General features: G+C 41.6%; 1 protein-coding gene across 2 annotated transcripts in view; it reads right to left on the minus strand.

Moving 5' to 3' along the window:
* CNTNAP5 (contactin associated protein family member 5) overlaps positions 1–15,327 on the minus strand; it is a 459,549-nt gene that overhangs the window by 438,243 nt on the left and 5,979 nt on the right. For both annotated transcript variants that reach the window (XM_086367026.1, XM_086367025.1), the window contains exons 2-3: positions 10,268–10,417; positions 7,368–7,539 (exon numbers count right to left, since the gene is read on the minus strand). In XM_086367026.1, the coding sequence (XP_086223152.1) occupies positions 7,368–7,539; positions 10,268–10,304 (209 nt within the window). In that variant the 5' untranslated portion in view covers positions 10,305–10,417. The remainder of the gene's footprint in view (positions 1–7,367; positions 7,540–10,267; positions 10,418–15,327) is intronic.

Below are 15,327 nucleotides of genomic sequence, written 5' to 3' on the forward strand. Positions count from 1 at the left end.
GAGATGTAAGAGCTTTGGGTTCAATCCCTGGGTTGAGAAGATCCCCCGGAGGAGGGCATGGGAACCCACTCTAGTACTCTTGCCTGGAGAATCCCATGGACAGAGGAACCTGGTGGACTAGGGTGGCAAAGAGCTGGACACAAATGAGCACATACTCACTGACCAGACCAGAAGGGTTGGGGGAAGGGGGAAGGAATACATTGGGAGTTTGGGATCGACATGCACACACTGCTATCTTTAAAATGGATAACCAACAAGGAGCTACTGTATAGTACAGATTGTTTCATTTTAGAAAATGTTAAGAGCAAAACTGTCTCTACAGGAAATTACAGCAAAGGCCCCAGGAGCAGAGGTCCCTCTTTGGTACCTGTCTTTGCCACACTCCACAAAACAGTTATCTCCTTCTATGAAAAAATCTAAGCTGTGTGATCTCCAGGGAACATCTGCAATATCACCAATAAGGAAGGAACACAGGAAATGGGACCCATTTCCAGGAAACCTTTACCAGGCACCAGAAGACCCAGTGTGATCAGCAGTCTCTGCCCATTTTCTTTTTAGAGAGATTTCATCTATTTATTTTTAATTTATTAAATTAAAAATAAAATAAAATAATGTATAATTTTTTCTTTGGATGCATCAGGTCTTAGTTGTACATGGGATCCTCGCTGCATCATGCAGAATCTTTTGCTGTGGTGCACAGACTCTTTAGTCGCCCTGCAGCAAGAGGGATCTTAGTTCCCAGACCAGGCACCAAACCCAGGTCCTCTGCATTGCAAGGTGGATTTTTAACCACTGGGCCACCAGGGAAGTCCCTCGGTTGATCTTTACTAAGGTTTTTGGCAATATTTTTAATGGGTGAGGTCACTCTTATTTTTATGGTGCCACACCCTCCCTGACCCCCACAAAAGCTGAGCCTAATCTAGAAGGAAAAACCAAGCTCTGATTTTCAGAGGGACCAGCAAATAAAATAACTGTCCTCAAAATAACAAAAAGACAAGTAATGTTCGTTGGCAGCTGGAGCTGCCCAAACTCTGGCATCTCCTCTCTGTGCTTGGGTTCTCAAACCCAACCTTCCTTCCTCCAAAAACAGCCCTTCACACAAACACCTCTGAAGATCTGACTGTTTTCGTTTGTATTCACAAAGGTATTGCTTGTAGTGGGAAGCAGAGGAGAGGCTGAGTGCCAAAGGGAAGTCTGGAGGAAGATGGAATTCAGTTGCCACCAAAAGTGTCCCTTGGACTCATTTCAATGACCTTTGAAGAGGAAGACTGAGATAGAGCTTCTGGAACTTTCTAGAGGCCCTTTAAGACTCTGATCAGGAAGGCAGCTCCTTGAGAGCCCAGTAGGAGCAACACCTAGATACTTGCTCCATTATTATAGGCAATCCTTGCAATCACACTGCCTCTAGGATCGGAGGGTTTAGGCAGTGCTTCTCAAAGTCTGGTCCCAGTAGCACCCTGGAGTTTGTTAGAAATGCAAATTCTCTGGCCCACAGTAAAAATCAGAAATTCTAGGGGTGGAGCTCAGCAATTTAGGTTCTAACTACCGTTCCTAGTGATTCTGATGCAGTCTGGGATCTGCCAGTAAAATTTAAGGAGGGGTTCATTCCCAGGTTCATGTAAATTCAGAGTCTGCAGGCATGAACAGGCATGAACCTGGAAATAAGAATCACCTCCAATTGTGTGCCCTGGACACATCACATGCTCACCTTACCCTACCCAGGCCCAGTGATTCTCCTAAAGAATCTCTGGGTGATCTCTTCAGGAAAATCCAGAGATCACTGGACCTGGGCACCAAAATTAATGGATATCTTCCTAATAGGGAATGGTTGGTGCCTCAGAGGTGTAGCTCAAAGAGAACTGAAGCCCAAGGAAAATCACTGAGCATTGATCTGAGGGTACATATGAGGTCTCTCTGGGCTTCCCTGTTGGCTCAGATGGTTGGGAATCTGCCTGCAATGCAGGAGACCTGGGTTCAATCCCTGGGTTGGGAAGATCCCCTGGGGGAGGGTATGGCAACCCACTCCAGTATTCTTACCTGGAGAATCCCCAGAGGATCCTGGCAGGCTACAGTACATGGAATCACAAAGATTTGTACATGACTGAGTGACTTAAACACAGCACAGCACATGAGGCCTATCTATGGGCATCCAGCGCAGAAACTACTGGAGATACCTTGGCCATAGTGGGGAAATATCAGAGGGAGACCTGAGCTTCTCCTCCCCGTGTAAATGGGAGAGTTAGCAAACCATAGGCTCTAGGAATTCACATGGCAAAATCACTGAGCATCTACTGTCTACTGGACACACAACTGAGTGCCTGACTTCTTGTGCTCTCTCATTTAACTCTCAAGACAAAGGTTCTATTATCCTAGCTTTGCAAAAGAAGAGACAGACAAAAAAGCTTAAATCCTATGCATCCTATTTCAAGCTGACAAGTAACAGACAGGGAATTAAACATGCTCTCGTGCCTCTCAAATCCACTGCCACCTGCACTGGAATTGATGACTTTCTCCAGGTGTGACTTCCACTTCCCCACTGATTCATCAGCATCCCTGTTTGCTCCTCTAAGTTTGGCTTCACACTTTGGATCCTTTTTCATCTTGGGATGAAGTCTTAGACAGCATTTGGTGATTAGTTTCTTCGGCCCTGGACGTTGAACCCTGCAGGACCGGATATGGCTCCCGGAATTAACTGCTTGGATTCTTCCACATAAGTCCTAGGAAGAAGCATTCCTTGACCTGGGCCAGCAAAAGTGGGACATCCTTACATCACTAAATCCTTGCCTGAATAGAGTTCCCTAATATTCTGCAATAACCTAAATGGGAAAATAATCTGGAAAAGAATAGATACATGCATATGTATAGCTGAATCACTTTGCTGTACACCTGAAACTAACACAGCAATATAAATCAACTATATTCTAATATAAAATAAAATTTATAAATAAGGTACAAAGATATAATGTACTACATGGGGAATATAGCCAGTATTTTATAATAATTATAAATGGAATGTAACCTTAATATTGTGATTACTATGTTGTACACTTGCAACATATATAATAAAAAGAAAAACTGTAGATTAAAAAAAAAGACCTTGCCTGACATTGCATACCAGTTTGAATGCCTCCCTTTTAAAAGGAAGCTCATTGGGCACCTAAGGTTTACAAGAGATTTAATATATGGCACATCCCTGAACAACTTTTGTATGAATATGAGGTTACCTATTTAGATCCACAGGCACAAAGTGACTTCCATTTCCAGTTCAGATCCTTTTGGGTAGATAGTACAAGGGATAGAACCCTGGCAGTGTCTAACTCTGGATTGAAATTTCAGTCCTACGACCATGAAAAAGTGGACATAATCTCCAGATCTTAGTTTACTCCCTTGAAAAAATGGGATATTAGTGTTCTCATGCCCTCCTGCCTTCTATAGCTCTTACTACATCCTATTCTACTAAAGTATATATTGATACAATAAGAATGCCTCTTATTATTATTAAGATGGCCACTCACTTAAAAGTGTCTGTCACTCACTCAGTGTCTGTCTATGAGGTCAAATAACCAAAGGCATGATTCCGCTGTAAGCATACTTTGCTTGATGATGGTTTATAATACCAAGTTTGGCCTACTTTAAGCCCAAGAGCGTGCAGGAGGTAAGTTTAGCCCATGAAGAACCATGTTTTGGGGTGTGGAGAACATGAGACTGGAGATTTAGCCTGCAAAGGACAGATGGTGGCTGAGCATCGTATTCTAGAGGTATAAAGAGTACTGAAGGTGGTTGGGGTCTGTCAAGTCCCAACTGTGATTTCTTCAAGGGTTCTCTCAACTTGATCTTGGACTGTCAGACACTGGGCAGTCCTCCAAAGAGCCTCCTAAAGCCAGCATGTTCCTTGCTGCCAGGGCTGCTGTGGGCCAGTCCAGTTCCTCCACCTCCTTTCTTCCTCAAGGCCAGAAGCTTCAGCAAAGTGCCCATTATGGAGATGCAAATTATTGGTTTAAATCCTTCAGTCCTTGAGAAGGAACTCTCCCAGCTTTTACTCAAAACTTCAGCCATAAAAAAGAATGAAATAATGCCATTTGCAGCAACATGGATGGACCTAGAGACTATCACACTAAATAAAGTAAATCAGAGAGAAAGAAAAAGATCATATGACATCACTGTTATGTGGAATCTAAAATATGATACAAATGAACTTATTTACAAAGCAGAAACAGACTTCGTTGCTTTTCAGTGGCTAAGTTATATCTGACTCTTCGGGACCCCATGGACTTAGCACACCAGGTTCCTCTGTACTCCATTATCTCCCAGAGTTTGCTCAAATTCTTACATATAGAGAAAACAAACTTACGGTTACCAAAGAAGGAAGAGGGGGGAGGAGAGATAAATTTGGAGTTTGGGACTAACACATACATACTTCTATATATAAAACAGGTAACCAACAATGACCTACTATAAACTCTGTACTGTGTACTATACTATACTCAATATTCTGTGAGAACCTATAATGGAAAAGGTTCTGAAAAAGAATCAGCTATGCATATGTATAACTGAATCACTTTTCTGTAACTAACACAATGTTGTAAATCAACCATATTCCAATATAAAATTAAATATTTTTATGAAAATAAAATACAACTGTACTCAAAGTATGACATTGGAATGTGTGCTTATTTGCTCATTGTTCAACTCTTTGTGACTCTTTTGGACTGTAGCCCACCAAGCTCCTCTGAATATGGCATTGTTCAGATAAGAGTACTGGAGTGGGTTGCCATTTCCTTCTCCATGATATTTGAATATATTTTCATCAAAAGCATATATTAAAGGTAGGAAATTTAAAAATCAAAATTATTTGTTGTGTTTTCACAAAATTTTCTTCTGAAGTGTTAAAGCTCACTGTCACAAATAAAAGATAAAATAGGAATCATAGTTAATGAAAACTAACATTTTTAATCAAAAAGATTTAAAGTATCTAATGTTTTAAAGTACTCATTGAATTTCATTAAACCTCACTAAATTTTTCTGAAAAAAGCCACACACAGCCAGACTGTTCTCTACCCCCACGTGTCCCCACAAACCCCACCCCCACCCCAAGTGGCAAGCTCCTTGAAGGCACAACTTCCTTCGCACTTGTCCTTAAATCAGGTTCACATCGACTAGCATGTTAAAAATAAAATGCAAAACTCAGAAACCACCTGTTTTTCTAACCCCAACCCCCTCTCCAACCAAATGTTAAATAGAAGTTCAAGAAATAATTAATTAAGCAAAGCCTTTTACCAGTTTCCCTTCTGTTAGAGAGACTGTCTGGTAAATCAAGAAAAATGTCCCACTTACCCACTAAACTAAACACAATCCCTTATTATACAATTAACCAAAACACTATTGTATGTAATACAATTATACAGTCTACAATTACACAAAAGTAATGATGCAAAGTAGATGGCAATGGCATCCCATGTAATCAAAAATAATGAAAGCACCCTCAGTTAGAAATTAACTAATCATAAGAGATCCCTATTGATAAATTTTCCATCAATCTACACTTTGCAAAAGGCTGTCCTGTCTGATGAAGTGGGATACCCCCCAATCCCTTATCATTAATAACGACTATAGGAATGACAACCATTCTGCAAGATATCTTTTATTCTGAGATCTCTAAACTGGCATATTCTAATGAAGCATGCATTTTATTACCCACTTTTCCAGCTGGCCAAATAGGAAAAAAATGAAGCAGAAGAGCCTGGAAGTCTGTGTGATTTGTTGACAATCCCATGTGGAGTGGTATTAACAGAGAAACATGCATATAAAGTTCCACCGAATTCTATCAGTCATTCCGAGCATGAGAGGAGATTATGGTCTGCAGAGCTGATTTCTGTGATGCTCAGTACAGGCACCTACTATTTCTCATCATTGTTCCCCCAGACTGGAGCAGTGACCTCTCTGTCTCTTGGCTGGTTCTTTTCCAATGCATCCTTCTCACTTTTCCTGAATACTCTTTTTACCAAACAAATCTGACTGCCTTCCTTCTTGAGTCTTCCTAGGGCATCAGGCTAAATGCCATACACATGCAAAGCTCTTTATAATTGACGCACATCCCCAGCCATATTCACATCATATGCTCTATCACCATGACCTATATTTTGTGGAATCTAAGAACATTTACTGTAAGACATGACATTATTTTACAGGCTCCTAAGAAAAATAAACAGCCAATTAAACTACTATAAACCTTCAAAGGTAAGATGCATCACCATATTAGAGGTTTTTAAGTGAAAACTAAGCGTCTTGGGTAGACGAAAGGCTTGCAAACCATGATCCCCCTATTCTTATGGCATTTTGCATGCCACATCCTTCCAACTTATGAGTTACCATCACCCCCGCCCCTTAGCCAAGCCTGCCCATCTTGTAAGACTCAGCTCAACATCACTTCCTGAAAGCTGTCCTGACCTCCTCTGCCACTGTCATAGATCTCACAAATAAAGGTATACTTCTTGGATATTGATAGCATTTTATGGTGATGTCTAATTAATTCCCTGAAACATAAGCAGAGACTCTATACCAGCAACACAGAGGCAAACACTTAACACGTATTGCTAACTCATTCAGCAAAGGGCATCTTGACCTGGGTGAGTAGCACGGGCAGAAGGAAGGAGATAAAGTGCTAGAGAGAACACATGGGCCCCATGATTAACTTTGCTGAAAATTCAGAACCCCTCCTCTTTCATTTCCTGCAACGAGTCTCTGAATCTCTTATTCAAAATCTCAATTTCAGAAACATCAAATAAAAGAGGAGCTAGAGCCCAGGAGAAATGAAGAGGGAAAGGGAAGTGTTGCTAAAGGTGTTAAGTTGTGAAATAGAAGTGCTGCTCTCTGTCCAGGGTCTGATCTCCTCCGGTAAAAGAAGCAGTGGGTGAGGGGTGGTAACAGCAAAGATCAGGCTTCCAGGGAGTCACCGAACTACTGGACACTGTCAAAACCTCTGTTACAGGTATCCCAGAGGGCTTGATTTCATCTGTCTGTGTGAAGGGACACACACTGCTATTCCTAACTGCAATCCCTCCCTCCTTTTCACTTCCCTCTTAACTTCAAAGTAATCAAATGTTGTTTATGCATAAAATTTTAATCCTTTCACAAATTTGTATTTTGATTTAATTTGCATATCCCATTTACTGCAAGTGAAAATCAACTTATTTAAAACATTTTTCCCTGGGCCTGAAATCCTTTTAGAAATATATTCCATTAGGCGACTCAATTATATCTAATGTGGCTGATGTCAGTGGATTTGAATTTTGGTGAAAGAAACTCATATTTAGAACAGTGAGAATGGGAATGGGGTGGGAGAACAGAGGAGAAGAGACAATAATTACCTGTCTTTGATGCTACACAGATCAATGTGTAAATCACTAAAATTCCCCAGGGAACCTTGCTGAACTGAAATGAGGTCCTTGGGCTGGTTATCAATAAAGATGAGCCTCATGCAGCCTTGGAAAGCCTTAATAGGATTTAAACATTGGGAATCGGTGAGATTGTCAGGGCACCCTGTGGGACAGAGAAAAAAAAAATAAGAAGAATACTGAAATGATCAGTCATTACTTTAGTGACCTATTGACAGAAGACCTTAAGGTCTAATTATTTCAATATTTTTTCATTCACAGCAGTGCACACATTTTTTGTTGTAAATCATACCATTCTCAGAGACGGGACAAAACTGGTACAAAATGGGGCATATTTAATCACTGTATAGAACAGAAAACAAAATATGTTACAGGGGATACTGATGCCATTGCATTTATCTCATTCTTATTTCTTTTTTCCCTATTTGTAAGCCATTTGCTATTGTTTTGTGTGGTATACTTCACTCAGCCCAAGAAAGCAACATATCATAACTACTTGGGAATTTCAGTTCTGTCTTAAAAACACACTTTTAAATGAACAATTCAATTCTGAATTACACATTCAAAGAAAATTACGCTTTGGGTAAGAACGGTAGCAGAGTAATTGTCTGGTTAATTGTCAGCATTATCAGGCTTAGTTCCTGAGAAAAGTATATACAGGAACATAACTGGAATTTTGAAGTGATATGCAAAGCAAACCCAAATGCTAAAGGAACTAAGAGTTTAAATGCACAGTTATAGGGCTGTAATCACATATATGAAAGTTTAACACCATAACCTTTTTAAAGGGTGTTGTTTTAAAAAATACGCATCACACTAATTGAGCATAGCTTGCAACCAGAGAATAACTACTTCTCATTGCCAGGTATAGAGTCACAGACGTGCATGGGTGCCTGTGCTCTTTATAAACTCCATTCCAATGGTTTTAATAGGTTCAGAGCATATGGGAATGCAAGCTTGAAAACATGGCAATAACCCATAAATAATTGGGAATTATTTCAGCCATCTCTAATAGACAGTCACTGCTGGGCTGAAGCCCAGCAGCTGGTTAACAGCTCACAGGCACACTATAAAATGAAGAGAGACGCTACAACTTCTAATTGAAGCTGTAGAGAGAATTTATGTAAGTTGACGATTATTACTCAAACTCATTTTTCACTTGCCTTAAGTTTACAGTCTACGTGTGGGGCGTTTGTTTAAACACTGTTCAGATCTCAGATAAATCTTCCCTCCTCAGCCTGGAGTCTCACAAGACCCGCGTCTAAAAACACTTCTACTGGGGGAAGGGAGCTATTTTGCCTTTGAGGCATTTTGGATACTTAAGTCACGTAATTAATTCAATGTTATTTCCCCCAGAAATAAATATAAGATTGCTTTATTCTGTATCAATGAAACATTGCATATGATGCGAAATTATACATTCTGTGAGACTTATCTTTGGGGCCCCCAAGACCCTTTTTTTGCCGTCTTTAGAGTACGTCCTTCTGCTGTCACTAGTAGGGCATGGAGAACTCAGATTTAGGGTTAAATCCTGCTTCTACTACTCACACAAATTATTTCATCTCTGTAAACACCAGTGTTACTATCTGTAAAATGGAGCTCAAATTATCTACCTCACAAAGTTAGTGCCTGAATTAAATGATGTAAGGCACATAAAACAATTACAGAGGATGAAAATGTTCCCTTTCTAAAGGAATTTGTTATCTGGGCATAATATGGAGATTTGGAGTGAAGGACAGAGGCTCTGGGTCCTAAAATCAAACCACAAAGGAAGCACTCCAGTCAGCTTCCCTCCTAGGACACCCTGATGTGTACACTGCCTCTTTGCCAAGTCCCTTTTATATTTCAAAGATAACCCCATGTCAAAGGTATGAGAGAAGCGATTTACAAATTCTATTTCAAAGACTGTACTTTTTACAGGATACTTCTCTTTAGACCAGGCCAAAGCAGATGCCCATATTTACAAAAGGTGAAACCAGTCTGCCCATTCTAATGTAGAAAGCACGATGTTGCAGGTTTAACCTTGACTCACTGAACTCTCCCAGCAATTCTGCTTTGTTTCCCCACATTCTGGATAAGGAAGTTCAGGGACCATGAGTGTGTTACTCAAGGTCAGACAGCTGCTGAGATTAATTACTCGTTAAAGACTGTTTCTATAATACCAACAATTGACAAAGTAGGCATGGATAGTTTTAATGAAAAAAAATACCCTTAAAATTAGATAAAAATGCACATATGCTATAAAAATAAAGCCTAATTATATATTTCTCCTCCTTACCAGATTGCCCTTGCCTTTTCATATTTGGCAAATTTCCTAGCATTGGAGGGGGCTGCTCTTTGTGGAGCTATAAATTCATGGCCCTTCTAGGTCTTCCTTCTAGCTGCCCTCCATGAGCATGGCCTCCAGGGATGTGAGGAAGGGATGGGTAGGGCATTAAGAAAGCAAATCAGCTGAGAAGTGATGGAGAAAGCTGAGGATGCTGGTTGTGCATTCCCATCTGGATTTTTTTCTCTTTCAGGTACTGCTGACTCTCGGTAGACTTTCTCTGAGTTTTCAACTGAGTTTCTACTCTGGAATATGATCACAGAGTTTGGCATGGCTACAAAAAATCTCCTTTGGATGTGTTACATAACACGAGCTCTTATAGCTAGATTTTTTTTTTTTTTCCCCTCAGCACTGACCTAGATAATTTGTACAGCTGTGAAAAGTTTGCTTCTCATTATTTTGAGCTTGAGGATAGGGATGTGGTGTGTGTGTGTGTGCGCATTGGGAGAATGGTCAATTTGACACAGAAAGAATCATTGTAGTGAAATAAGTGCCCACTGCATTCTCCCTCCCTCCTTTTTTCAACCGCAAAAGCTGGGGAATTTACCTCCAAAATAGTAGCGATTTCCAGAATAAATCTGCATCCTGCTGGTGTCCTGAGCCGGGGATGCTGCATCGTTATCCAGCGTGAGAGTGATGCGGTTCCTTCTGGCATTGATGCTAACTGAATGCCACAAGCCGTCATTCAAGTCCCTTCCTGTAAAAAACACAGGGAGGACAAGCGTAGTGATGATTGACTCGGGCAGGTTTGCAAAGAGTAAGGGAAGTTCTCTTGCCTGCTGTGGTCCATGTACATACTTAGAGTGGACGCTCTCTTCATTTTGCAGCTTCCCGGGAGTCATCTTTTTCTTTTTACCATTTAATTCTATTGTTTGTTTTTTTAAATGGGAGCTGAACCATAGAATATACCTTCACACTAGGTCTCAGAGCCTAAGAAGAGGATTATCAGATACCTTACAAGTAGTCTCAGTATTTAGCCTGCATGCTTGCAGTAAAATAGATAGTACAGTTAACAAGTTTCTGCCCAAGAGCTTTCTTTTAATCAATACAATGGCAATAAGGCCTTAAAAACCTATAAGTTGTTTTCCACACAGGCCTTCAGTTGCCTAGATCTCAGCTGGTTCTGCTGGTAAGTTGGGGAAAGAGTAACCCCTGACTCAGACAATAAGTTGGGGAGATGGAATGCCAAAGACTGTGAGGGTGCCACTCATTGTAACAGCTGCTGTGCTGTGAAGTTGCCATTAGGGAAAGGGCAACAGTACAGAAAAGGCCTTCCATCTCAAGCACCAAGGGACACTGAGAAGAAATGACAATTTGGGAGGAGCTTCGAGCAAATAGTCACAATGTACTAAGCTATAAAATAAACTCATCTATGCCTAAAATAAAGAATGTTGCTTAACCACTTCTAATGTTTGGTTTGAAAAAATGGGCAACACTTCTTCATATACTACAAGGCTATAGAAAACATTTATTGACTTATTGATATATAAATTCAGAGTCAAAAGATTTTAAAAAAATTCAAAATGTTCCCAGTGTTTTTTAATCTCTGAGTAGTGGAATTATAGGCAATTTTAGTTTTCTCACATTTTTCTAAACATGGCATATATATGTTTTAGTAAAATAAAACTGCTTTTAGAGGCAAAAGTAAATTAGGAAAGCTAGAGATTCCAATGATACACCAGGCAGAGGAGCCTCCTGTTGTTGAAAGGGACATAACCGACTAGTTTAATTCCAGTCTTTTTCCTTAACTAATTATGTGACACTGGCTGAGTCACCTACCTTTCCAAGCTCTGGTTTTATCTCCTGTAAATATAATTCTTACTCTATGTCATTGGTAAGGGATCCACTGAGATCAGGCAGGAAAGCTCCCAGGGTATGTAGCTTGTAGGCATAGTGGGTGTTTATTTATAGTATATTTCTCTCTTGTTCTTTTGCCCTGGATGCCTTTGGTTCACACTACACCACACTGCCAACGTCCTTTGTTGAGGAAAGTGCCTTGGGAATTAAGTCACGAGGGTTTCAACTATTTCCTACAAAATTGTTAGTGTTACTTGCTCGGTTGTGTCCAACTCTGTAAGCCCATAGGCTGTGGCCACCAGGCTCCTCTGTCCATGGAATTCTTCAGGCAAGAATACTGGAGTGGGTTGCCATTTCTGGAGGGGATCTTCCTGACCCAGGGATTGTACCCACATCTCCTGCATTGGCAGGCAGATTCTTTACCTTCTGATCCATCAGGGAAGCCCTCCTACAAAATGTTTATCATCTATTAAGGTTCAGTCTGTGCAAAGTGTTCACTGAAAGAAACATAGTCCTAATACCTAGTCCGGTCACAAAGATTTGTTTGTAACCAGAGCAGAGAGCCACCCATTTCTTCACTCAACAGACACGTGTTGTGCCCTGCTACGCGCCAAGTTACCTGCCTTTCCTTATTGACTCAGTTTTCCTCCCCTGAAAAATAGAGAGAATGAGTGTACTTCTAGGGTCTTGGGAGAATTATATCCATTAATATAGTAGGACCTGTAGGACAGCCCATGTCACAAAGTAGACAATAATGTTTGCTAAAACAAAAGAACAGAACAGCAACCATAAAACGCATGCCTCTCCCCTGCCCCTGTGTTTGGGAGAGTGGATAGTCACTTCATCTGGGATAATCCACAGTTAGATGGAAGAGACTTAGGCAAAGAGGTTTACAATACTGTCCTTGGAGAATTGCAGGCTAGTGGCTTAGAGAAGCAAACAGACAACAGCCCTGCTTGCAATTCTGGGTGAATCAGTAGTACAGGGATACAGAAGAAAGACCTAACTCAATATAAGGGTCTCAAAAATACTTCACAGAAAAAGTGGTGACAATTTTAGGAATTTGTGAAAACTGAGCAAGAGTTTCTCATTTCTCAAGAGTTCCAGGGACCAGAGCGCCTAAGGTCTGGAATGAAACATAGTACAGGACAACAGGAAGCTATATGGAAAGAGGGTCTGGTCACCCAGGGGCCTCATGTACCAGGTTAAGGAAATGTTTCACCATTATCCTGGGACAAAGAATTCCGGAGGGCACTTTACCCAAGATTCTATCAGAATCTCTGGGCAAGGGACCTTGGGCATCTGCATTTTTTAAAAGTCCCTTGAATGATTCTAATATGCAGCCAGGAATGAAATCACTGATCTAGAATCTGGTGGCTCAGTGATAAAGAATCCATCTGCCAATGCCGGAGATGAGGGTTCAGTCCCTGAGCTGAGAATATTCCCCTGGAGAAGGAAATGGCAACCCACTCCAGTGTTCTTGCCTAGGAAATCCCACGGACAGAGAAGCCTAGCAGGCTACAGTCCATGGGGTTACAAAAGAGTCAGATACAACTTAGCGACTAAACAAGAACATCAGCATGGGGATGACCTGGCTGGAGGCACACATTCAAAGACTCTGGTGACCGAGGGCAGGAACAAGGAGCAGCAAGGACGGAAGCAGAACGGGGCGTGGGGTGGGGGGAGGCCTGACATGTGCACAGGCCCCAGGGGACAGAATGATGGGGGTCTCAGGCAAAGTAGCAGCTGTGAAGATGGAGAGGAAGGGACAGATAGGAGCTATTTCTGGAGCTCAGTCTTTAAAGTGCCTACTGGGACAGTCCCTGAGAAACCAGCTGGGGAGAAAGCACTGAAAATCAGACTAGAGGTCTGCAGGGCTTCTCAGAATGGCTACTAAAGAGCCCTTGCCTCTGAGCCATCCAATGGCCATAGAAGCTGCCCCCAGGAAAGCGCAGCACCAGGCTCGAAGCCCAGCTGTGATACACAGGGGCAGCTGTGCTCCATCTGTTCTGAATAACCCAGATGTAAGGGCCAGCTCCCTCCCAGCCAGTGTTCACTGCAGCCCTGAACATTTGCCTGGGGTGGAGAGGAGAACACAGAAGCTGCTCAGCCTGGAGGCCCTACTTCCCCCCAAAAGGCCAGTGGGGTCCAGCAACAGGGATTCTGCTAATGAGGCAGAGGGTCTGTAAGGTATTTCCTGGTGCTGAACATTTGACTTCTGTCAAGGGCATTGGGCAGCATAGCCAGGGGTGGGTCTTTACTCCTTTTACTGCTATTTGCATACCAATTTAAATACCTCTGCATAACAGATGAGATTTCATTTCAGGTAAACCATAGGCTAGGCTAAAAGGGAGTCAGTAACTAGCTCAACAGATAGGGTGAAAATAGCTCCTAAAGTGAAAAAAAAAGTTAGTCACTCTGTCATGTCTGACTCTTTGAGACCCACAGAGTGTAGCCCGCCAGGCTCCTCTGTCCATGAAATACTCCAGGCAAGAATACTGGTAGTGGCAGCCATTCCCTTCTCCAAGGGATCTTCTTCCCTACCCAGGGATCCAACCCAGGTCTCCCTCACTGCAGGCAGATTCTTTACCATCTGAGCCACCAAAAAATATCCTCTAAGTGCCCAGCTAAACATTAGGGACAAAGTAGGAAAGAAGATACAGACAGAGGTCAGGGGGAGTGTGCCGTCGAATTATAGACCCATCATCAGGGCGCTGTACAGAAGACACAGGGCTGAGGAAGCAATGTGCTCAGTGTGGAGGCAGGACTGGAGCTAGGGCTGGGGCTGTAGCTTGCATGTTCTGTTTTGGGGTCCCCACCCTTTCCCAGGTCACTATCTGTCTTTAAAAGCTTCAGGTTACAATAAGGGATCACTTGGTTGGTGAGTTGTTTTTTCTTTTCTTTCTTTTTTTCTTTCTGGTCTGCTTTTCCTTTTGATTTGATCTTTTCTGATCTTTTCCTACAAGGTCCCTAGTCCCTGCAGGGGGAGCCTGTGTGAAATCTTAGCTCTTAGAAGAAAATTATGTGAACAGTAGTTCTTGCTGCTGACCACACAAAGGGATCACCTGGGGAGCTTTTGAAAAGACAGGTCTCTGGGCCCCACACCAGGTTAATTAAGGCAGACTTATGGGGTGCCCACAGGCCTTGGAAGTTTCAAAGATCTCCAGAGATTCAATTGTGCAGCCTGGGTTGAGAAGTAATCCATGAGTGGTTTCAAAAGAAGAAAGAAAGAAGCTAAGAAAAACAAGACCAGCTCTGAAGAGCTGACCTGGGCACAGATTCCAAGGTGAGTAAAGTGACAGACCTCTCTCCAAATATCTGCTTTCCCTGGGCTCTCTGTCCCCATCCTTCTGTTCATGGATCCAAAATAACACCCCTGGAGCCTCTTCAGGTTTATTTTTTAAGAACAGTCTATTAAAGGCACAGGTTTAAGTGTTATTAATTATTCACAAATTAGGGAAAATCAATTCTATCAGGTTGCTTTCCTCCAAAAACCTCTCTGAGATAAACAGGTCTGAAAAAAATAGAAATTTTAAATGAAGGGGACAGGAAAGCATTACCCTTGAGGAAAGGAACCTCCTTGGGGAAATTTCTCTGGGCATAGAAGAAAAGGGTTTTTAGGGCCACTTTGGGGTGATTTAAAAGCTGAGACTTAAAAGGTGGGGCTTGGGTTCTGCAATGATTGTTGGATGATAACAAACATAAAACTTCTGAACTTTAAAGTGATATTAAATAATATTTGTCATCTCCCAGACTGGCAAAGAATAGAAAATTTTATATATATATAAAATTTATATATATATATACACA

This window comes from Bos grunniens, chromosome 2 (genome assembly GCF_055505025.1).
Source record: "Bos grunniens cultivar Pamir isolate PY7600 chromosome 2, Bosgru_T2T1.0, whole genome shotgun sequence".
Taxonomy (NCBI): Eukaryota; Metazoa; Chordata; class Mammalia; order Artiodactyla; family Bovidae; genus Bos; species Bos grunniens.